This window comes from Lampetra planeri, chromosome 47 (assembly GCF_965212315.1).
Source record: "Lampetra planeri chromosome 47, kcLamPlan1.2.h2, whole genome shotgun sequence".
NCBI classification, from domain to species: Eukaryota; Metazoa; Chordata; class Hyperoartia; order Petromyzontiformes; family Petromyzontidae; genus Lampetra; species Lampetra planeri.
The window spans coordinates 6224372-6247904 of NC_136153.1; the positions used below are offsets into that span (position 1 = coordinate 6224372).

The window sequence follows — 23533 nt, forward strand, 5'->3', positions numbered from 1 at the left end:
GCCCACTAACACACAAGTGGTGGCATTCGTGCCGCCCCTCAGCATTTTGAAGGATGGCAGTGAAAAAAAACCACAGTGCTCCAAGTTTTAATGAAAACGTGTATTGTACGATTTCGAGTAACGACGACAATGGCACTACTTGTGTCAAAACAAGACTTTGTAACAAACAAAAACTGAGAATGTAAACAGACAATATATAATTCGTTCATTTTTGGTCAGATCCGTCTAGCTATGCCAGTGTTTTTTTATGATAATGTTCCTGACATAACCTACACGATATCATCCAAACAAAACTAACGAGCATTTTGCCCATCAAAGGACGGGTGTATTTCAGTAGATTTGAAACTTGCAAGCGAAACGCAGAGTGCGACGTGATATTCATTGCATCAATTCGTGTGCAATTTGTAAGGCCGCGGTGACACAGACATTTTATTTAAAGGTTATAATCCCGTGTTCATCATGACGTCCATTTTACTTTGATGTCTCAATAGCGTCACGGAGATCGCGTGACGTGAGGGTTCTGCTTTTGTAGTGAGGGTTGTAAGGGGGGAGGAGGCGCCTTGCCCCCCCCCCATGTGGAGTGACGTCACCCACTAAATATGAATGGGAGGTGTCCATTTGGAAGATTGATGTGGGGGCCTGTTCGATGTGGAGTGACGTAACCTGCTCATTATTGGTGAGGGGGAGGGGTGCTATATGTGGAGTGACGTCATATACTCATGATTATTAATGAGGGGCAGGGATCCATGTGGAGGACGTCACCTGTTCATGATTATTAATGAGGGGGGCTGGCCGATGGAGTGACGTCACGCGCGGGACACACAGACATTCTTGGTTCATCATCGTCGTAAATTCTGCATCGTGAGCAGGGTATCGGAAACCTGTGTCTCCAGAGCCACATTGCGGCTCTTTAAAGACGGCTTCGTGACGTTATTATGTTAGGGTCGCCGTCTCGTATTTACATGCGTTGTGGCTGTTCAAGTGTTGAGCTTTTTTTTACCGAATTCGAAAAAAACGGCTCTTGTTATATTCGTTTCCGACCCCTGATAATGACATTGTATGTGAAAGCCAATTGTCGATCACGAACTATCTACAATTTTTGTGTTACGCTCCGTTAAAGCTGTTTAAAAAAAGAACAACCGTTGCAAGACCAGATTAGTTAAAATACATTATTATTGGCCCCATCCAACTTTTACCGTATAAAAGAGTAATATGTTCACAACAATACAAAAAAATATAAACCAATCCTTGCCGGCTCAAAGTTGTACCACAGGGAGCAAGTAGCAAGTCATTGTTGAATTCCACTCCAAAACGACACTGGGGGAGACTCGGGATCATATAAATAACGACGAGGTTGGATCTCCGCAGTTGTCCCGCGTTCATCGCGGGCAAGGCAGATTGGTGTGGCCGGACACGACACGGTCGGTGGTGTGGAGGCCGGCCAGTCCGGCCGGGCGGGCGGACGGACGCCTCAACGGAAGCAATCGACGGCTGGCGAGAGCCAGATGTTGAAGGCGACTGCGGCCAGGGTGCAGATGGCGAAGCCGACGAGGCACACCCAGAAGCGAGGGTCCTTCACGAGGCTCTGGTCGTAGCTGGTGAACACCACGTAGCCCATGGACACGCCCGCCAGCCCGCCCGCTATGTGAGCCACGAACGACACCTGCCCCCCAAGCGCGTTAGTCGACATGGATCACGATGGCAGCGATTGCTTTTTTTTCCAAACAAAATCGAGGAGAAACGGGCAAGAAAAACAAAAACGAGGTCGTGCTAAAACTCGACGGTTGGATGGCGGTGGAACGTGTTAAAGAAGCTTACTTGGGAGATTGGGGGTCGGGGGGGGGGGGCGCTGTGACACATTCATGGAAAAATGCGTAGACAGTGACAACTGGAAAGAATCTTCCAGAGAAATTGATAAAGGTCGATAACGGCCTCCGTGCAACAGACTCCTTTTAAAAATAGCATCATTTTATCTCAATGGGCTCTTGAGCTGGTTATAAAGGACGTGGATGAAATAATGAATTAATATCGTTATGCCTGTACAAATGTCACCCTGCAACACACAGCATGTCTGTAAGGGAACCCTGCGTGTACTGCTGGGAACATTTGCAGGAGGGCGCTCGCCAATCGTCATTGTCAATGTACCGTTTATTTCATCAGAGTCCCCTTTGATGATCGAGACTGCGATGGGCGGTTTTGTAATGCGAACTCTGATGGTGCATTGACACCACCGCCGAAAGGAAGAGTTCCCTGTTTGGGAAAGCTGGCTATGCCAAGCCCCCGTCATTTAACACGCGGTGGGGGGGAATGCTGCTGAGGGTGGCAAGAGGGTGAAGCCCTCTTCTCTGACCACATCCCTTGAAGCTGATGAAATTTAATCCATCATACAAAATACGCGTGTGTACGTACAGGGCCCCCTTTTGTCAATCTGCCGCTGGGTGAGGGGGGGGGGGGCCTTCCTTTACACCGTACAGGGTTGTGGAGGTTATTTGTCTACGTCGGTCAGTGCAGCTTTGTCAAGGTGTGTACTGACTGTGTTTTGTGCGGGGAGCGGTAGTGTAGTGGTTAGCGCGCTGCGCTACGAAACCCGGCCACCCGAGTTCGAATCTCGCTCACGGCCAACACCGGTGACGGTTATCTGAACCGGTCCTGGGCCTCCCCTAGGTCGGCTCAGCCTTAAATGAGTACCTGGTGCGGTTTGTCATAAACATCGCCACTGGGGAGACAAAGGCGGTCGGGCGTGGTTACTGGCCTTCACAAGGTGCTGTTACTCGCTAACAGCACTTTCCCCAACAGTGCTGTTAAAGGCTATACGGAAGATCTTTGCCTTTTTTAATGTTGTGGCCCTGCAGCCTACAATAATTCTAATGCTTGCCCATCCGAGCACGAAGAGGGCTCAGCATTCAGGGTGCTAGCGCCACAGACGACTCGTGATTGCACAACACGGATTTGAATTTGTGATGCGTCTACAGTTGCCTATCTGATTGAGATTGAGTGACTGCAATCCAAGATCTGTTCTTGCAATGCCTCACCTGTTGCGCAATCTCTTTGGCAATGAATCTCCTGTAAATGGCCACTCCGACATCTGATAGCACTGTGTGGGCAAAACATTCATCATCATAGGTGCGGTGCGAAAGAAGTTCATCATACATACATACATCATCATGGGGGGGGGATGTAAAGAGCGGCGTACACTGGTTAACTCGTGCAGAACACCAGAAACAAAATACTGTACGCACATTGAAAACGGTAACCTAGCATGGCTGGAATGAGCGCTGGTGCATACATATTTAAGGTATTTTTAACACGCTTTTATTTAACTCACTCTGTTATTGTCGTTGTATCCTCAAATCTTGTAACTCAGTTTTAACCCACTTCCCAATGTGGTATCGACTGCAAACGTGGTATACTTATGTCATACTGATGACAATACTATATTCTATAATAAAAAAATGTTTACATTATTTTGTATATGTTATGTTTCGGCTTGAGTCAAATTGTCCACGCTCAACTGACGTTGGCTGTAATTGCCCACGGTCCTTTAGGTTATGGCAAGCTTCGGGGCCACTTCCTGGAGTCGTGGAGTTCTTCAATTACTAGTAGATTTCATAAAAGCGTGTTTTTTTTAGATATTATTTTATTTTTTATCTGGCCAGTGTGGCACTCAAAAAATATATGATTGTAACCGGTAACGAGGGACGACTTGATGACTGTGCGCGCTAACCACCCTCGGTGAACGGAAATGTACAAGCATGTGTTTCCTACAAATTTGCGGGGCAAAAAAACCTCCCGCAACGTTTATTTTATTCATTTTTATTTTTCCTCCCTCCAAATTGCATCGCTGCTGCGCTGTCCACCGCGACCACGTCATTAGAAGGTGTCACCAATTTCGAAGTCTCGCAGAGGAAGTGCATCTCCACACGTTAAAGAGTAGCTTCTGGAAGGCGTTGTTTTTGAGTTGTACGCCTTTTGGCGTCATCTGGTCCAACACAAATGGAGACTAGGCTCTTAAGAAAAGCTGTCTCGGGTGTGGACCAATCAACTTCAAGGACAGTGCATATCATTATCAGAGTTGTTTCTTTTTGTTTGCATTTTGACTGCTTGTGTTGTGGTTATTGCAAACATGATGCCTTGTATAAAGGTGTCAGTTTTGTACCAGTTTAAAGGGTAAAAACCTACTACTACTCCTTCAGAGGTCTCTCCCATTCCCTCTTATCTACACGCCCTTCTGTGCGGCGCTCAAACTGCATTTTTATTTTGTTGATTTATTGGAGCGAGACTTTTACAAATGAAGTACGAAGCCAAATTTTTACTCTGATGGGTTTGATTTTGTGCCGCCGTTGAGAGAATGAGCTGAGACCATCAACTTGCCACACTTGAGAAACAACCTGGCACGATGGAAACAAATAAAAGGCGTTTTATACCCCTTCCCGCCAATAATAGAGGAGGTGTTAAGATGTTTAAACGCCAAATAGACCCATCCTCTTGCAAGGCCTCAAGTCTGCATTAATCACATCATGCGTGTGGTAAAACATGCACCCGTGCATTAAAAATGTACGCATTGCTCTTGAAATGGATCGACAGCCTCCTTTTATGTCCTTTTCTCACCAGTGGCAGATCGGAGAACAATGCCAAAAGGCGGACAACTTGGTTTGATTAGCGGGGTTACCGAAACATTGTTATTTATTTCATCATTTCAACAGGGTGAGAGCTCACTCAGCCCACGGCTCTCTCTGCTGTTTTTTCCTGGATTTTTCAGTTGCGTGTAGTCACTTGAAGATGTTCCTTGTTCATGTTTTTGTTTGTTGCGGTTGCACCCGAGTCAAGAGCCGCATGGCTCACAGGGTTATACCTAATAAATGAAACTGAAACTGTCAAAGGAGAGCTGAGAGAGTCACAGGGCAATACCAGAGCAAAAAAGGAGGCCTTTGCAGTAAAATTAAAGTTCAGCAATAAATGCCGTAAAGCTTATACTGGAAGTGAAAGTTATTTTGGAAAGGCAAAATACCAACGCAGTAAAATACATTTTTACTGACTGAGGTAGAAATAAAGATCAAAAGCACGTGCACTTAAGAGTATTCTACAAAAGTTATTGTGTGGGAAGTCCGGGCTTAGTTTGTTGTCCTTCCCCCGCACCTCCCGATTATCACGGTTGACCACGTACTGTGCGAAAGAGGTTCAACATACATGCATACCTTCCATGCTCTTTTTTCCCCTTAACTTGAACCCAGTTTTACGGTTAGTTTCCTGCGGTATTATTTCCAGATGGTGCAGTGGTTAGCGAACTGCTGTATGAACCCAGTAACTTAGAGTTCCAATTCCTAGCCATGGATTAAATCGGCGTCGAGTTTTATTCAAACCTGTTTGGGTAACCCCCTCACCGCCAACCCGCACTGACCAGCATGGTGAGGTACGGTCAAATAAACCCCTGTGACCAACATGGTGTGTGTGGGGAGGCCTTCATCCTGCAGTGAATTGACAAAGGCTGAAAATCGCTCGGAATCACAAAGTCGACCAGGGCAGTTGTGTCCAACCAGACGAGTTGCCGAGGGCGACAGCGGCACTGTAAGGCCATGTCAAGTTCCAAGCCGGTGTCTCGGCGAATTTATCAAAAATCATCTGGTACAATTTTTTTGTTGTCACACTAACGTTGATCACCAAGGAAAGGACATTGAATTGTAACATTACCTATACTGCCGATGAAGAGAAGTCGGAACACTCCAAACAGAGGCTTCATCTCCTTAAAATTCTGCAAGGCGAATGAAACGTGAGTCGGTTATAACAGAGTCGACTACAAAACACAAAGCGTCTCTGTCAGGTGCCACGCAGTAGGTGGAGCGGTGGTGCAGTGGTTTGCACCGCTGTGCGTGAAACCTTGCGAACCGAGTTTGATCGTTGGCCACTGATGACATCGATGGTGAGTTAAGTCTGAACCTTACTCATTAGTTCTTTCGGTAAAGTCACGTAGGTATAAAACGAAATAAATAAATCTATTACAAATAAAAAAACTAAATCCAAATAAATCCAATAAAATCAGTGATTTTTGAAAATGTGATATTTATTATTTTATTTTAATTATTTATTTTTTATTTTATTACTACGTGACTTTACCGAAAGAACTAAAGAGTATGGATCATTGCAGTCACGAAAACTTACGATCTAAATCTGAACCTGTTCTGCGTACCCCTCACTAACCCTCACTGGTCAGCATGAAGTCTGCTCAAATAACCCCTGCGACCTTTACGCCCTGCGGAGTTCCAGCAGCGGATTGACAAAGGGCTGTAAATAATTATATTACTCCGCGTAAAAGCAAAACTAATAGTCTTGCAAAATCACTTGTAAAGTAATCCGCTGTTGATGATGATGCTGTTGTTGCTGATGATGAGAGTGATACTGGAGATGGTGATGTATGATGATGATGTTGAGTTATAATGATACCCACTTAGACGGTAGCCAAACTCTATCCCAACCGAAATGGATACTCCGGTGCAGCGGCAGAGGTCGCAAACGGGTTTTGATTCCTTAGCTGTACCTGTACCCGGCCGCACCAGGGTCGCAAACGGGTACCCGTACCCTACCCGATACCCGGCTACCCGTACCCGGCCGGGTATCTCGTAGGGTACAGGTATGGGTACCCGATTGCGACCTCTGGGATGAAGCCACGTTGCAGGCGCGGGTGGGTTGATTCTAGGAACTTGAATTGTGAGAAGAGACAAGACGTTGGGAAATGAGTGACAAACGGTTACTCACCAGTGACTCACGGCCTACCCGTACCCGTACCCGGCCGCACCAGGGTCGCAAACGGCTACCCGTACCCGGCCGGGTACGGGTAGCCGGGTATCGGGTAGGGTACGGGTATTGGGTACCCGATTGCGACCTCTGTGCAGCGGTGAGCGTCCGTGGATCTTAACCGACGCGTCGTTGAACTCACCACCACGACGTTCATGAAGTACCCCCCAATGAGCGCGTAGCCTCCGCCAGACGCGCCGACCAGCTGAACACACGGGTCGAACACGGAGCTGGCGAGTGAGCCTGCCCACGCCGACACGAAGATGAGACACCGTTCGGGCCGGTCACACAGCCGGCCCCACACACGACGCTTCGTTCATATGGTGGTAAACAGACCAGAAATGTTTTTACGTTCATGTCGGGGTTGGTCGGTGAGCCAGTGGATGACTTTAACGAGTGGCCTCGTGTCGAATATCTGGATTACTGCTGGCGAACGATCGAAATCTGGCAGTGGTGGCAGTCGCTCTTGTGGGCTATGATGAACGGTCCCATCGGTGTAAATAGATGGCCGTTTATGCCGCGTGTGTCGTTCCGACGTGATTCTACTGGAAGCGGACTCCATTAGCCGACTGGATGCTGTGCTTTCCGAGTGATTTGGTCACGGGGCTGTGACTTGGCCGAACGGCAGCGTGTTTGCTGTTTGTTTCGAGGCCGACAGCTACCATGCTTAACACTGTGGTTCCGATTAGCCATCGAATACATGCCGTCTGCTTCGAAGTGGACATTAAAGACCCCGCAGCTTGGTTTGAAAGCGAGTTGGCTTCGTGTGCCGGCGTTGTCCGAATTTGATAATTTACCCCGCAAGCTACTTAGTTGGGTAAAACCACATTACAACACCGCCCCCCTACTTACTGGCAGACAATACTCATCTGTGAAACATAGCACCCCTTGCGGTATAATACTGGCGATATTATCAAATGTACCGATACTTTGATTTTATTCGTGATTTTGATGATAGGCTGCTTCGGTAAGACAAAATTAATTCCTTAAAAACACAACAGAACATGAAATCAGGTGACCCTGGTGGGGACTGGCTCAGTTGTGGCCCACCGTCACTGCCTTGTCCCACACCTGCCTCCAGAACACGTGACACGCGAGAGGGCCTGCCCGCGCGTGTGGTGTGGTGGGACAGAGGCCTCACCGGCAACTACCCCCGCCAGGTACACAAGCCCCACGCGATGACCCTTGTGCACCAGCTCCAGAGGAAGCCCGAGAATCAGCTGCACGATGAAGTTGTTGACGATGTGCTGCACCCTGCGCGACCACCACCACCAGCAGCAGCAGAGGTCAGTGATGCCCTCCACATCGGCGTCAACATCAGTCATGAACCAACTTTATTAGCTATCGATTGCTAGGTCCAGGAAATGTTAGCTTTGTCTGACTACTTCTCCACGGAGAGTCAAAGTACATTTCTATTTTTTTGGCTGAAACACGGTGGCGCCTTTCTGGCACAAATCCGCCACCCAATGCGTCCATCGTCACATTAATACTCGTAAACGTAAACATGACATTAAATTACAACAACGAAAAATGGTTGGAAAAGCAGTGTGCTCGACAGTGGTGGTGGGGACGTTGCCGACCAGCTCCGGTTTCGGTTGCGTCCACGGGGAGTTGTTTTTTTTCCACAGCTCAGCTTCGTCAAGCGTGGCTTCAGGTAACAGGAAAAACAACAAACATTGGCTTGTGGGTTTTTCGCTCACTATTATAGAAGTTACTTCCTACATACAAAATGCTCGGTACAGTTTCGGCTCAACATTGCAATGCGGGACCTGCTTCAAAATGAGTCTTGAACCTCGGTAAGGCTCTCCTGGATAAAGAAAGGAAATTATTACCCATTATGTTTGCAGCCCTTTGTCAATCCATTACTGGATGAATTTCTCCCCCGTGCCTTGTCACTCGTGGGGGATGTTTGACCATACTTCACCAAGTTGGTCAGCGTGGGTTTATCAATTGGGAGACGTTTCAGATGTAACTTGCCAATGGTGTTAGCCGTGGCCAGGAATCAAACTCAGGAACCAGGTTCACGGTGCAGTGCGGTAACCACTGCACCTCCACTCTTATTTCTTATCAAGACCAGAAGAAAATAAAATAATATTTTCTCCGAATTATAAGACACTCGGGAAAAGTAAGACAGATCCCCCTAACTTGTGCCCAGTGTCAAAGTTACAGAAATCTGGTCTCGCACATATACATACACCCTTACCAGATTACATGGTGGGGGGAGGAGGCTATAATCCTGAGAATAGGGTAATACTCAGCACCCACAAATGTTCTTATTCTGAAGTGAAGCCATTAACATGCGACACCGCGAGCCTTGACGAATGAGCGTTACCGATTGAATCATCGTCGCTGATGCGAAACCCCGGCTTGAAGGGGGGGGGAGGGGGTGACGGAGGAGCTACACATCGCCTCTCTTCAATTCGTCTGTTGTGTAAATTCTTGCTGAGCCAGTCCAGCCCAGCGTCACTGCAGCCGCCCCCCTCCCCAAGGCCAAATAACAACGAGCGGCTCCAACTGAAACCTGTTCTTTTGCTTCACTCATCACACGCGCGCACTGCACAACGCGTTAAAGGCGTCGCCGGTTCGCGTCATCTTATTGCACGCGCAGAAAGTGGTTCACGGAGGCCGCATTGGGACCTGACGAATTGAAAAGATTTCAGGCCAACCAACCCGAGCGTGCGAATGGGCAGCTTTTTTTGAAAGGTTCCTCTACCGCCGATGACATGCACGCAGCACGGTACTGATGTAAGGAGAGTACCGCTGATTAGCGGTCACAAGTGGTAAGAACAGGCGAACGAACAGACAGGGGAACGATCTGGGATCTTCCGGAAGGTTCAAGAACAAGCGAGAGAGTTTGAGAAGTAGAGGCGTGGCCAGGGGTGGAGGGATGGCCACGCTGGGGATAAAAGGGGGGCGAGGAGAGAGGTTCGGGGCTGCTGTGGGAGTCTGGATTGTCGCTGTCCAGTGAACGTGTCTTCAATGAAGAAACCCTCACAAGACCGTGTCTCCGAAAGTCGTTACACTGTTCATCAGGCTCTGGAATAGACTCGTGAACAACTAGATTTGAAGCTTTCGTGGCTGCAAGTATTCATATTCTTAGGTTTTTTCGGTAAAGTCACGTAGGTAAAAAAAATTAAATTAATAAAAGTAAAATAAAAATATAAATCACGACGTTTCGGAGGCAACACAAGTCTCCGTCATCAGGTGGGACCGTCACAGCTAGATTTGCTGTATCAAGTGTGTTGCCTTCGAAACGTCGTGATTTTTTTATTTTACTTTTATTAATTTTTATGTTACTTTTTTTTTTACCTACGTGACTTTACCGAAAAAACCTAAGAATATCGTGAACAACTACCACGTCAGCAGAGTATTTGCAGGATGAAATGGCGTTTTGGTGGACCAGCGTACTGTCCACATGAACCTGGCGACCAGAGTTCGATTCCCGGTCATGGCGAACATCACAGGGGGACGTGGTGACTGGTCCTGGGGACTTGACTGCCTTTAACCAACCCCCGTGACTAACACGAGGTGGAGAGGTGTGGGAGGAATGTACGTTGTGGAAGTCTGGATTGCACGTGAGTGTTTGTTCGTGGAACTGACTCTGCAACCGGCACGCGTAGGAATGCCTCCGGTGATAAACCTAAAAACAGCAGGAAACAGTGGGTGTGACACTTAACACAAAATAATAATTAAATTATGGTTTCAGCCCAGTCACTGATGACAATAAACAAGCAGACAATATACCTCCAGATATCTGTTCCTCAGCATACATTTGTTTTGTTAAAGTCATCTTTTACACATCCCATCATCCACACAACCTTCTTGGAATAGATGTCAGCAGTATTGGTTCAACACAAGCAAATTCTGGACCTGTTTCAACATTTATAATTGGCTTTACTCTCCAGCACACCGGTGTGCTAAACTAGTAACTAATTTGGATGTTTTGTTTACGTGACAAACCTTGATGCTTTGGCTGTGTCGGGTGGTGGCGAGTTTAACGACACATTTATATATTTACGCGATCTAACCCCCCCCCAAAAAAAACCTCTTATGGATAATATTGGTAGCGAAAGCCTACGTGTTAAACTGAATATGAAGACACTTTGCAATGAGGAAGCTTTAAATTACACAAATGGTCAAGCGAGGTGGTTATGTGTTTTCTTTATAGTTAAACAATTAGTGCTGTTTGTTGCTGGTCGTTTAGGATCGTTTGGGTCTTTGAGCCAATCAGTGCTCAACAACTGTGATTTAAAAAAGCAGACATATTTACTCTCATAAAGACCCAAGCTCCAACAAAAAACAGCAAAACCTGAAGACAGTCAAATCTCTTAACCCGTGGGCGGCTTGCGAAATCGTGTATGCTCTGGTTTGTGTAAAACACATGCCTAGCATCGCACACACACGTGTGTTCAAATGTCTATGCAAACTGCAACGGTGACGCATGGCACGCGATCACCTACGGCTTTTGCTCTGCACCTGAGCGTGCCTGGCTTGAAACTGCAGGTTTAAAATGAAAGTTTAACAGAAATAAAACAATAAAGGCCCTGGGTCAAGTCGCGGAAGAACCTGGACTCTCTCTCAAACTATCAGGACGGGGAAGAACGTCCGGCTTGGGCAGGTCGTGGCGCGAGGTTACGGCTTGCCGAAGGAGGCGATTGCGAGAAGATAATTTGGGAAAAGACGAAGAGGAAGGAAAAAAAATGCGATGATGTGCAACAAGGGCAGATGTAGAAAGCAGCAGAGGAAAGGATTGTCTACAGACCAAGCACTTAATGAACGGATGAAATAAAGCGAGCGAGCGAGACGATGGAACGTGTTTTCCGCTACACGACTCGTGACATCAAGCGAAATACCGGGCCACCACGCCTGTATCTGTTCGTCACATCTCTCTGCCATCTCTCTTGGTCGATTTGTTTTCCTGCGACCCCACGTGTGTGGATTAGCGAGGGGAGGTGGGTGAAGCAATAATCGCCCGCGGCGGGTGAAGGAAGCCACTGCGGTGCATCGCAGTCTCACGAAACTTTGCAAGACCAGGCACGCACAGGGCCCAATTAATATCTGTAGAGTCCCTCGAGGTATAACTGTACCACAGGCAGTGTCAGTGAACGTAGCAGAGTAGGAGAATGGACATGCTAATAAGACTAATAATAACGTCCTCTTTCAATCCGAGAAGGTCTCGCTTTTCCTAAAGGCTCTTTTGCAGGAGTAAAAATACATGTAATAGGTGACGTTTTGGGTAATGATCCTCATTCAAAGCACGTAAAAAAGGGTCAATGCTCGTAATGTAATATCGTCTATACTTTCCCTTTTTAAGGCAGTGTTGTTGAGATTTGTTGTGATGCGTGTGTTGTTAGTTGTGCTCAGTCAGTCGACCCGTGGCACCTGGGTCTGCCCCGTGACCTCCTGCCAGCGGGCGTTCGACACTTCACGTGGCCTCAAGGTGCACATGGCCTGGCACAAGCGTCGTGGTGACATCACCGCCACTTAGTGGTGAATGGCGGTTGTTGTTGTTGCTTTTCGCGCCACTGCCAATGCGGTATCACCTAAATAATTTGTTTTCTTTTTCAGAACGGCCCTGCTTGGAACATTTGGCTAATTCTTTGTTAGATATTTCTACTGTGTGTGCGGAAACTAGGGTTACCTGGTGAAAAACCACGTATACATGTGGGAGAAAAACACTCAAACAGTCTCTATTAATCGCCAATCAACTTCCTGTACTGCTCATCCTCTGTCCACCTCATAGCCCTGCCTCTTGGGAATATCACACACACGATGTTTCACATGATTTCAAAGTTCTCCATGACAGGCATTCTCTGTCACGCTTCCATAATAATAATGTCCCTTATTTATCGAGGAAAGCTTCAACGAGTCGAAAGACTCCCTGTTCATTATGGTCCTGCAATGTGATTTTTGGCCAAATTCGTTCATGAAGTGTTTAGCATGCGGCTGAAACCCCATAGTGCCTGTGAAAAACCCACGCATAAGACAGGATAACACTCAGAGCTCTGTAGGGATAACATTAATCCACATCGTGGATTGCCATCTCTTGGCCAACCCCGCAGCCCAGTGGGTTTGGAGCTTCATCTTATCTCAGATTTGAGATCCACAAACCCTCGCTTCCGAAGCTCTGGAATACAGGTGGGCACCCCACCTGTATTCCTGGTGGAAAAGACGTGGTCCTGTTCAAGTCATGAAATCTGGTCCGAAGACCAGAGTAGAGCTGGGATGATCAGTCAATGAAGTCAATTAATTATTAAAAAATGTTATCATTTACGACACTTTTCTTGGGCTCTTTTCCCAAAGGTGGGAAATCCCACAACAAGCCACGCCCATCATGATGCAGGTGACACCGCCCATGACAACGCCCATGACAACGCCCATGACAACACCCATGACAACACCCATGACAACACCCATGACAACACCAAGCCCTCTCTTACAGTAACCAAAGAATTAACGCTTTGGTCACGTATAATCGGTACAGTAGTCGGTCATCCATCATACAGGTTTTTTGGGTTAGATTGCGTAAATATATAAATGTGTCGTTAAACCCGCCACCACCCGACACAGCCAATTAGTAAGGTGTGTAACGTAAACAGAACATGCCAATTCGTTACTAGTACAGCACACCGGTGTGTTGAAGAGCCAAGCCACGACATTTACAATCTGAGTCCGACGTTTCGCCAGTAATTACAACTAGCTTCATCAGGCGACAGCCAGATTTGTGGAGAAGTCCTCCTGTTTCGTTCCTTAAATTAACATATTTACGCGATCTAACCCAAAGAACCTGTACGATGGATGATATTGGTCGCGAAAGCCAACGACGTGTTCAACCGAGTCCTCGGTCACTGAAATAATCGGACATCCCAGCTCTAAGTAGAAATCTTCCCACCACCAGCACCACCACTCCGGCGACCGCCACCTTCGTTGGGACTTACCCAGCGTGCACCAGCATGTAGGACACGAAGCGCCAAGCCTCCTGCCGCCGGTCGGGCCGGTAGATGAAGGGACTGTTGGAGATACCAGAGTCCAGCGTGATCCACTGCTTCTGCGGTTTCCACACCGCATAGTAGATGAACACGCCCAGCTGGAACGGCAACACGGCAACCGCGTGACGCGAGGTGACCCCAAGGGGACATCAGCACCGTGACCGACAGTCGCCGTTGCTTTGTGCGTGAGGACACAGCGGATCGCATGCATCGACACAGTAAATGCTCCTGTACGTGCAGACACGCTTGTTTGTAAAGTGTGCACGGGTGGGAGTTTCAAGGGTTTTCTTGCATCGGGTGGTGGCACATTCAAGGCGTTTAAAGCCACTTTGTCAAGCCACTGCTCCTCCCCATGCTACGCAGGTCAGTGTGCGATGGTGAAGGGCAGGTAGCACTGCCTTCTGCTGACCACCACGTAGACCTGTATCCATCTCTGACAACCTGTTTGTGCATCGTGGTCACCACCATCCTAAGCTCTGAGATTGTGACGAATTCGGGCCCCTTTCCTGGTGATACCCACAGGTGCTGTCCGGGAGCTCTCGTTTCCCCTGCTACGTAACAAACAATGCAAGTCCAAACATCCCAATGCAGGGCCCTTCCTAGACAAAAGAGAGAGATTCCTGAGAAATCGCGAGGATTTCCTGGAGGAAAGAAGACAATTGAAGGGAATATAAACAGGGAAAGAGCTTGTTGTCTCCCAAAGACGGTCGAACGTTTAGAAATTTAACTTTAAAAGTTTGTACAACACCCATGGCATCTTGCGAGACGTAATCAGGTTTGGGTTGAGCTATTGTGCTAGCAAATGTGATCATTCTATTTTTGTAATGTATGACCACGCATCACTTCCCTCCGTGTTGACCCACGTGTTTCCGGCGTAAAAAACCCAGCTGCGTCGCGTGTGGCAATTTGCTAACAAGGATTAGGAGCGGTGTTTAGTCATCATTCTTTTCATTTTAGTCAGAGCCCTCGTTGAGTCGGCAACAACCCGTGGATTTTGAGTCAAGTCTGATTCTGTGGATTTATTTTTTTTGTCTTTTGCTTCGTCTGGTCGACGACTAAAGCTGGCAGCAGTGTTGTTCACTCTTCATCAATAAATGTCGGTGTGAGGGGCACTCAACAAGCCCATCAGCGAACTCCGTAAGTATTTTTTTAATATACTGTACAAAAATGGGCAATTTCCATTTTTGGTCTTACTCAATGCACTGCAGTCACTGACATTCCTAAATTATCTTCGTCTGCATCAAATTTCAAGTTTATTTGTTTTACCAGGCGAGAACTCACGATACCAGGATCATCGCATTTGCAAGAGTGACCTGGGTCGTCAAACATATCGTAGTAAATCGGCTGCAGCACACCTTAAAAAAAAACAAGAACAATACTCTTTGGTTCTTTCGGTCAAGTCACGTAGTTAGAAATAAAATAAAACAAAACTAATTTTATTTCTAACTACGTGACTTTACCGAAAGAACCAAAGAGTATGGATTCCTGCAGTCACGAAAGCTTCAAATCAACAAGAGCAATGTTTAAGTCTTTGTTAGATAGTCTTAATCACAGTCACGCTTTGATGATTTCCATCCACTCGTAGTCATCGTCGACTTAATTTTTTTTCATCTTCTTGGTTCTTTCGGTAAAGTCACGTAGAAGGGAAGTAATAAAATAATAAAAATAAAACATAATGAAATAAATCTCACGACGTTTCGGCCACAATGCAAGCAGCCATCCTTAGGTGAAGAATGAAACACCACCAAGCTTGGAGCGTATATTTAAGCTGGGTTGGAGGGGGGGAAGAAGAGCGCCTTGACAAAAGAATTTGCATATCAAGAGGAATTTTGCATATTTATGGGAAATGTGTAGGAGTTTCAAAGTCATATTATGCCCGTGCATTATGCAGGATTAGCAGCATAAAAGGGAGGGGATGGGGGTAGCATTTTACAAAACTCCATCGACGAAAATATTCCGTCGCAAATTTCACACCTCTAGAAGGCTGATGAGCATGATGAAAATTGGCGGCGGCAGGCAGTCGGCCCTCTCCAGGTACTTCTCACGGATGTCGGGTGGCAGCACCCAGCGAGACAGCGACTTGTGCACCACGTGGCATCGCGGGCAGCAGGTCGACGTTCCCTTCCCGGGCGAGACGTCCTCCGTGTCGGCCTCCGGGTCGGCGTCTGGTACGGGTTCCATTCCTGCGAGAGGGGGGTGCGGGTGGCGAATCCTGGGGGAGCGGGGAGGGGGGGGCAGATGGTTACCACGGAATGCTGCAGGAGATGCACATGGATTATGTTTATATGTATGAATGTATGTTGAACTTCTTCTTGGTTCTTTCGGTAAAGTCACGTAGAATGGAAATAATAAAATAATAAAAATAAAACATAATAAAATAATAAGTCTTTCTGACAGACCTGTTCTTCACCTGAGGACGGCTGCTTGCGTTGTGGCCGAAACGTCGTGAGAATTATGTTATGTTTTATTTTTATTATTTTATTATTTCCATTCTACGTGACTTTACCGAAAGAACCAAGAAGATGAATCCCTGCAGTCACGAAAGCTTTAAATCGAAATATGTTGAACTTATTTCGCACCGTATGTAGCCAACTGAGCTTATGTGATGTAGAGGTCGACGGTTTGATCTCCAGGTGCGGCAGTTGAAACAATGTTGAAAGTTACTTGAATTCCCCCTCCCCACCTCTGTCCACCCAGCAGTATAAATTAGTACATCGGAGTTGTTCGACTGGCAAGTCGCGTTTGGTGGGGTAAAATGAGGGTACTCCCACTTCTTCCAAGACATCGATCCAGTGAAGAAGAATCCAAAGCACCCTTTAGAAAGTCTCTCTAAGAGCTCTCCCGAGTGGACGTCCTTCTACCAGCAGTGGTATGAAAAAGTAATTGCAGGGCTGCACCTTTACTACCTCACCCCTTTATTCATAATCCACTACAACAGCACAGAATAATCTTCAAACTATTTTGTTGTACTGCACTGAATGGGTCACATGGTGCTTTTTTTTGCCTCTGTTAGCGACAACCCAGTTGGATTTGTTTAACATGCCACACTGCTTAAAATACTCGGGCAAAACCGGTTTAGATATTTACATATTCAACATCTACCAAAAACGTTACAAGACACGATGTTGTATGTTTGTGTGTTGAACTTGCTTTGCACTATATTTATGTATTGAACAAGACGCTTGTAGGTTTGTTATTCCATTGCCCACATTTCACTACGACAGCGCATACATGCATTTATTGTCAACACAATACTCGTACCAACAATGCTCTTGTCGCCTGCCGTGTATGCGTCAGTATCCCCCCTTGACCTGTAATCCATAGGCGCCTGTTGTTGGACGTAGGCCCAGTTGGACCAGTTTTACCTGAGGGGTGGGGGAAGTTTCCAGACTGAACTTTAACCCCCTGCCTAGGAATCCAAACTGCCCTCTGCATCGTAGCTACGGCGGGGCAGCATTGTGATTCAACACCCCGCAGGCAAGGGGTGGGTGGATCACACAAATGTGTGGAACTCCCAAACCCCGTAGGCTGTGATGTGCCCAAGAGGGACAATAGATGGGTTAATTAACCTGCCCTTTCATCATGGAACCTCCTTTGCCAGTACCACATTTTCCCATTTTGTTGACTTTTCAGTGTTATCCCTGAGTATATAGAGGGATTCCTCTACTTACGAACATTCGACTCACGAACTTTCACAGATACGGACAAAACTGTCCGTATGTCCAGTTGCCTGTTCGGATCGAGGGTCGTAAGTTCAACCGCCGTGCGGTGGTGGGATCTACATCTGCAGAACATGACGAACCAGTGGCATCTATATCTGTAGGAGATTATACAACTTTTAAATCCATTACCCGTGTTTAGTGTACATGCCGTACAACATGTATGAAATCGACGGGAGTAAAGTTGGACTTACGAACAAATCGACTTACGAACAGACCTCTGCAACCTAACTCGTTCGTAAGTAGAGGAGCACCTGTACTTGTATGTATGTTGAACCTCTTTCGCACCGTACATAGCCAACCGCGCTAATTGCAGGTGTTTGGGGGAGGGGAAGGACAACAAAACTGACCACAAGAAGCAGTCATCTCGTTCGTAAGTAGAGGCGTCACTTTATAACTTTCCTCCAGGTATTTGTTTTCTCCGCAAATCAAAATAATTCTTAAATAAATTGGACTTTCGTATTGTTCCATTTTTTGTTCAACACAAGACCCTTCCTGAAAAGTAACCTGAGACTCAGTGAGACTTGTTTTAGACCATCATCATCATGAGGCTTGATTTATCCACTGCTGGATGAAGGCCTTCTCAAGACTGTCCCTCTCGGATTTATGAACGATGCAGCAGCAATCCTCGTCTGGGTCCAACACATCGCTCATTCCTCTCGATGAACGTCCTCTCCGATGCATTCAGTTCCTTGTCTCCCACTCCATCGTTCATCTCTGACAACCACCGACCATTATCCCTTGTAGTGAAGTGGTCCTTCTTGACCGTGCCCACTCACTCATGTTCCTATTTCTGTTTTTCATTGTTATTTGACGCATACAACCTCTCCATACCTCTTTGCTCACTTAAACTTGTTTAATATATTTTGTCAATATCTACGTTTCATACAATACATATATGATACGATCAGTAAAAAGTGGGGCGACTGGTGATAACATTTTAACACGGCGAACTGTTCCTATGCTAACGTGCATATCTCAACGGTCACTCGTTTAACGCTTTGTAAACTACCCTTTCAGAAAACCTCCATTCTTGTTTTTCTTTGCATTGGCCGTTGTCGCGTCGGGGTCGCAATGTAAAGATTGCGGTTTGTGTCAGCAGTCGGAATGGCAGCGTGGCTTGACAGACGGGTTTCGTGGCTTGGATTCTTGCCAGTCACAGGGGCGTGTGCGGTCACGAAGCGAACCACAAACTTCACAAAGAGCAGTGGAGAGAGCATGGCCGGTGATACGTTCAGCATATAAGAACCGTGCACATACGAGTAACTTGGAGGCGTTCTTTGTCCACTTTACATTGACTTTGGCGTCAAACTCTACGGGGAGGCAAATGTAATGGGTGCACTCACGGATGGATATGTGGCGGACGTGCTTCTGTGATTGTTTAGCACGGGACCTCTTCAACGCATTGAAGAACTTTATAGGCTGATCTTTCCGCGCGAGAGAAATGAATCAACCTTCGGGTCATAAGTTCTAGCTGCCTAATTAACAACAAATTAAAAGGTGAGAATTGATGTCAGTCACCCAGCCGGGACCGTCTAATAGTACGTACAGACGGTAATACATACAGAGTACTATATTACTTACATTGTACTTGAACTACAGTGTAAGTTTATATCTAGGTAAGATAACTTTGGCAAGAACACCGAGTAATATAAAATGCTGTAACTCAAGAGTTTAGAATTGAACCAATACCCCAATACGAGTTTTGATACGGTATTTTTTCAAGAGTAAAGTATATCATTACAACAATTTTTTATGATATAATAATACATTATCTATAAGTAGCTACATGTATAATCTTAAGTGTGTGCAAGTAAACAGTTTTTCCTCAATCCACTGCTGGATGAAGGCCTCCCCACGCTCCGTCGGTCGTGGTGTTTGACCATACTTCCCCACGCTGGCCAGTGCGGGTTGGCGAAGTGGGGGGCCGGGGGGGGCAGGACCGGTTCAGATATCACTCGCCACTGATGTTAACCGCTAATCGAAGCCAGTTCGCCAGGTTCGTACCGCAGTGCGCTAACCCGAGTGCCACCGCTCCGTCATTAGCACGGTTGGCTACGTACGGTGCGAAACGAGTACAACCTACAAATATAAACACAGATTACTACTACTGTACTCCGTTGAGACTCAGTCCACCTAGGGGAGACCCAGGACCGGCTCAAACATTCGCCACTGTGTATTGTCGTGAGCGTGAATCGAACTCGGGTCGCCAGGTTCGTCTCGCAGTGCGCTAACCACAACGGCACCGCTCCCCGCCACTTTGTCAACACACACACAGCAGCATTCAGTGGGCAGGCGTTGACCACACGCAACACAACACAACGTACCCCATCGCAATGGATCGATAAAACGATCGAACACACGGACAAGCGAGAGGGCACGATGCGAAAACGAACAGGTGCGCGCTGTGGCGGCCCTACCTGGCTCGTGTCTCGAGGCGATGTCGTGAACGCACGCACCTACACACCTGGAGGGGGGGGGGAGAGGAGGGGGGGCACGTGTTCTCCTACCTCACCTGTATTGTCCCGAACGTCGAGAACCCGGTGGACTGTGACGTCACAGCGCTGAGAGCGCTTCACGTGACGGGCTCGCGACAGAAATGGTTAATTATTGAGGGGTGGGCGGTGGTGGTGATGGTGGTGGGGGAGGCATTAGGGGTTGGGTCTGGTGGTTTTCATCCCAAACCACCCCCCCCCTTCACCTCTGTCTCTTCCCCAACCCAATTTAGGCACGATTCACTAATAGCTGTTCGTTACTGCGGGAATTCATGTTCTTTGGGTCTTTGGGTAAAGTCACGTCGATAGGTTTAAAGAAAATAAAATTAACAAACTACGACGTTTCGATCGCAACACACGTGACTTTGCTGAAAGACCGAAACAATATTAGGCACGCTTGTTACACGAATTATGATTGCTGCGACCCCTGCTGTTTTAATATTGAACTTAACGCAGTCGTCCATAAGAATGGCCCCCTTAACCAGGAACAACGCAGATGAGAGGCGACGTTACGGTCAATGGCCTTTTAGAAAATAAATATATAATAGATAACGTTTCGGACAATAGACCTTCATAAAACAAGTTTATAGGTAAGGTTTCGGGCAATACCCCTTCATAAAACAAGATGATAGGTAACGTTTTTGGCAATCGACCTTTATAAAACAAGATGATTGGGAACGTTTCGGGCAATACCCCTTCATAAAACAAGTTTTAGGTAACGTTTCGGGCAATAGACCTTCATAAAACAAGATGATAGATAACGTTTCAGGCAATTGCCCTTCAGAAACTTTATATAATAAACGACGATTTGGGCAGTGCTATGAAGGGTCATTACTCAAAACGTCGCCTATTATGTTTATTTTTTAAAGGCAGTATTATTGACGAATGCGTGGTGGGTGTCTTGGTTATTTGTGACACTATGAACGCAAGCAGCATCACCACCAACTAATTTATTTTCAAACAAGTAATGAGAACTTGAAATACAGAAAGAGGCACAACACGCGCATGTTAATTATATCATCAAACTATAAAAAAGTAAAGTTTAGACAGGACACGTTTTTGATGCACGGCGTTCAAATAATTATTACGGAGTGGCAGCCGATGAATGGGACGTGTCAGAGAGGAGCGTGGGACCGTGAAGTCAGCTGGTGTCCAGGTAACTTGGTGAATTTTCGCATCACAGGATCGTGAGAGATGGAGACCGCGCTTGGGCACGGGAACATCGGTGGTTTTATGGATTGATCACGGATGCTGACGTTGAGGGCTACCGACAGATACATCATGATTATGACATTAGCAACGTTATTTGTTTACCCAGGCAAGGATCAGTATTGAGTCCAAGGGCTACGAATGTTTTTTTTTTTAAAGAGGGCCCGTTTCGTGAATGCGACTTTGGCTTCATGTGCGGGCAAATTTCGCCGAGTATCCAATTAGCAGAGGTGTGGACTCGAGTCATGTGACTTGGACTCGAGTCAGACTCGAGTCATGAATTTGATGACTTGCGACTCGACTTGGACTTGCATAACAATGACTTTGTCCCACCTATGAGATGTGGACTCGAGTCATGTGACTTGGACTCGAGTCAGACTCGAGTCATGAATTTGATGACTTGCGACACGACTTGGACTTGCATAACAATGACTTTGTCCCACCTCTGCCAATTAGCGCGCTTGGCTACGTACGGTGCGAACTAGTTAAAGTTCAAGTTCATTTATTAGGTATAGCCCTGTAAGTCATTCGGCTCTTGAATCGGGTGCAACCGCAACAAACAAAAAACAAAAAAATGAACAAAAAAGATATGTTAAAGTGAATATGTGACTAAGTGCAAACAGAAAATCCAAGAAAAGACGGCAAAATATTGCAGAAAAACACCGTACACCAACGATCTGGGCAAAAATCCCAGTGGGATGCAAGTCAAACAACAACAACAACAACCACAAGACAACTTAGATTAAGGCCATCAGTCTTACTCCGTACTACAACAAACAAACATGGCCAAACCAAAAAACTTTTCGAAATCACCAAAATAAAGCAATGAAAGCAATGAAACAGTGATCATAGGAACTGTGACGGAAATTTCACAATTAACGACATAAACAACATGTACTACCAAAACCCTGCAGCCATAGCTGGCTGCATGAGTCACTCCACAACAGCAGTTCAACATACAGTATATGCACACACAAATTCATGAACCGAATCACCCAGCATGCGCGCCCTATCTCATCGGTTTCTGGGGGGCTCGGCAGCTTTGCCCCTGGATAGTGCTCGCTTTGGTTGACCACCGCGCACGCCGCATTGCCAAGAGGCGGCTGGGAGGCCTGAACGACCTGTTCCACGTGGTGGGCAGCAGAGGGCAGTCCTGTAAAAATCCATCGTGTGGCGCTCAAATATGGCAATGACGATTCAAATTTTTAAAAAGTAAGCATAACAAAATAATAGTGCACGCCGGGACACAAAAAAACGATACTTTTCAAACGAAAATTTTTAAACGGTGATTTTTTTTTTCAAACAACATTCAACAGTGTCAAAAAAGACTTTGTGTGTTATGCCAAAAACCATGAGCGGTTCCTGAAGAACTACACTGCGGTCCTCTTGTTGTGCTCTGCACTCTGTTGTTAAATCAGCACCGTGTATGACAAGAAAACCCATCATGCAATCTGTCTGTCTTTTCGTGGCAGTTCATGCGTCTTGGATTGTCCAGTCTCAGCTGATTATTGCAGTCTTCATCTTAACGGGGAGATGATGTCACGCACCTGGGGGGGGGGTGGGGTCAGACATTTGTGACGATGTGTGACGAGGGGGGGGTGGGGTGAGAAATGTGACGTCACATCAAAAAGCGCAACTTTAAATAAATATAGAATTTCGATTTAAAGCTTTCGTGACTGCAGGGATTCATATTCATTGTTCTTTCGGTAAAGTCACGTAGAAGGGAAATAATAAAATAATACCAATAAACCAATAAAATATATAATTGTTATAACAACACTAATTGTTATAACAACACTCCTACAACATCAGAGTGCAGCGCCACATTAAATACGCGCTACAATGACAATAGTTTAAAGCGATTTGAAGCATGTTTTATTTTCAAAATGGAAATATGTTTTTGGGGGTGGGGGCAGAGCTTTGTGACGTCATATTTGAGGGGGGTCTGACTTTTCGTGACGCCGTGTGACGAGGGGGGGTGGTAAAAAATCGTCCAAAATCGCGTGACGTCATTTATGGACGGTCCCAGAGTGCTATTAGCGAGTGGCACCCACGAAGGGTCCACACTGTGGCACACGAGGGGGTGGGTGGCCAGCCCCAACGCCCGCCCGGCCGCCTTTGTCTCCCCAGTTGGCGATGTTTACTCCACACCGCACCAGGTACTCATTCGGGGCTGAGTCGACCCTAGGGGAGTTCAGACAACAGTCACCGGTATAGGCCGTGACCGGTAATCGAACGAGCCGTTTCGTAGTAGCGCTCACCGCTGCACCACCGCTCCCCCCACGTTAAACCACGCAAACCCGCTCCAAGCTTCAGGCCTGTGACGTCATGT

General features: G+C 46.6%; 1 protein-coding gene across 3 annotated transcripts; it reads right to left on the bottom strand.

Annotated features, from left to right (window-relative positions):
* Positions 1 to 85: 85 nt before the first annotated feature.
* LOC144733544 (rhomboid-related protein 2-like) lies at positions 86 to 20118 on the bottom strand. 3 transcript variants are annotated; one of them, XM_078615517.1, is made up of 8 exons: positions 20013 to 20118; positions 15753 to 15990; positions 13728 to 13876; positions 7931 to 8043; positions 6932 to 7032; positions 5689 to 5749; positions 3033 to 3094; positions 86 to 1663 (listed from the first exon to the last, which is right to left on the bottom strand). In XM_078615517.1, the coding sequence occupies exons 2-8, from the start codon at positions 15957 to 15959 to the stop codon at positions 1472 to 1474; spliced, it is 885 nt and encodes a 294-aa protein (XP_078471643.1). In that variant the 5' UTR covers positions 15960 to 15990; positions 20013 to 20118; the 3' UTR covers positions 86 to 1471. The 3 variants fall into 3 exon arrangements, with proteins under 3 accessions (XP_078471643.1, XP_078471645.1, XP_078471644.1); XM_078615519.1 differs by having other exon boundaries at positions 20008 to 20095; XM_078615518.1 differs by having other exon boundaries at positions 19918 to 20028.
* Positions 20119 to 23533: the final 3415 nt, after the last annotated feature.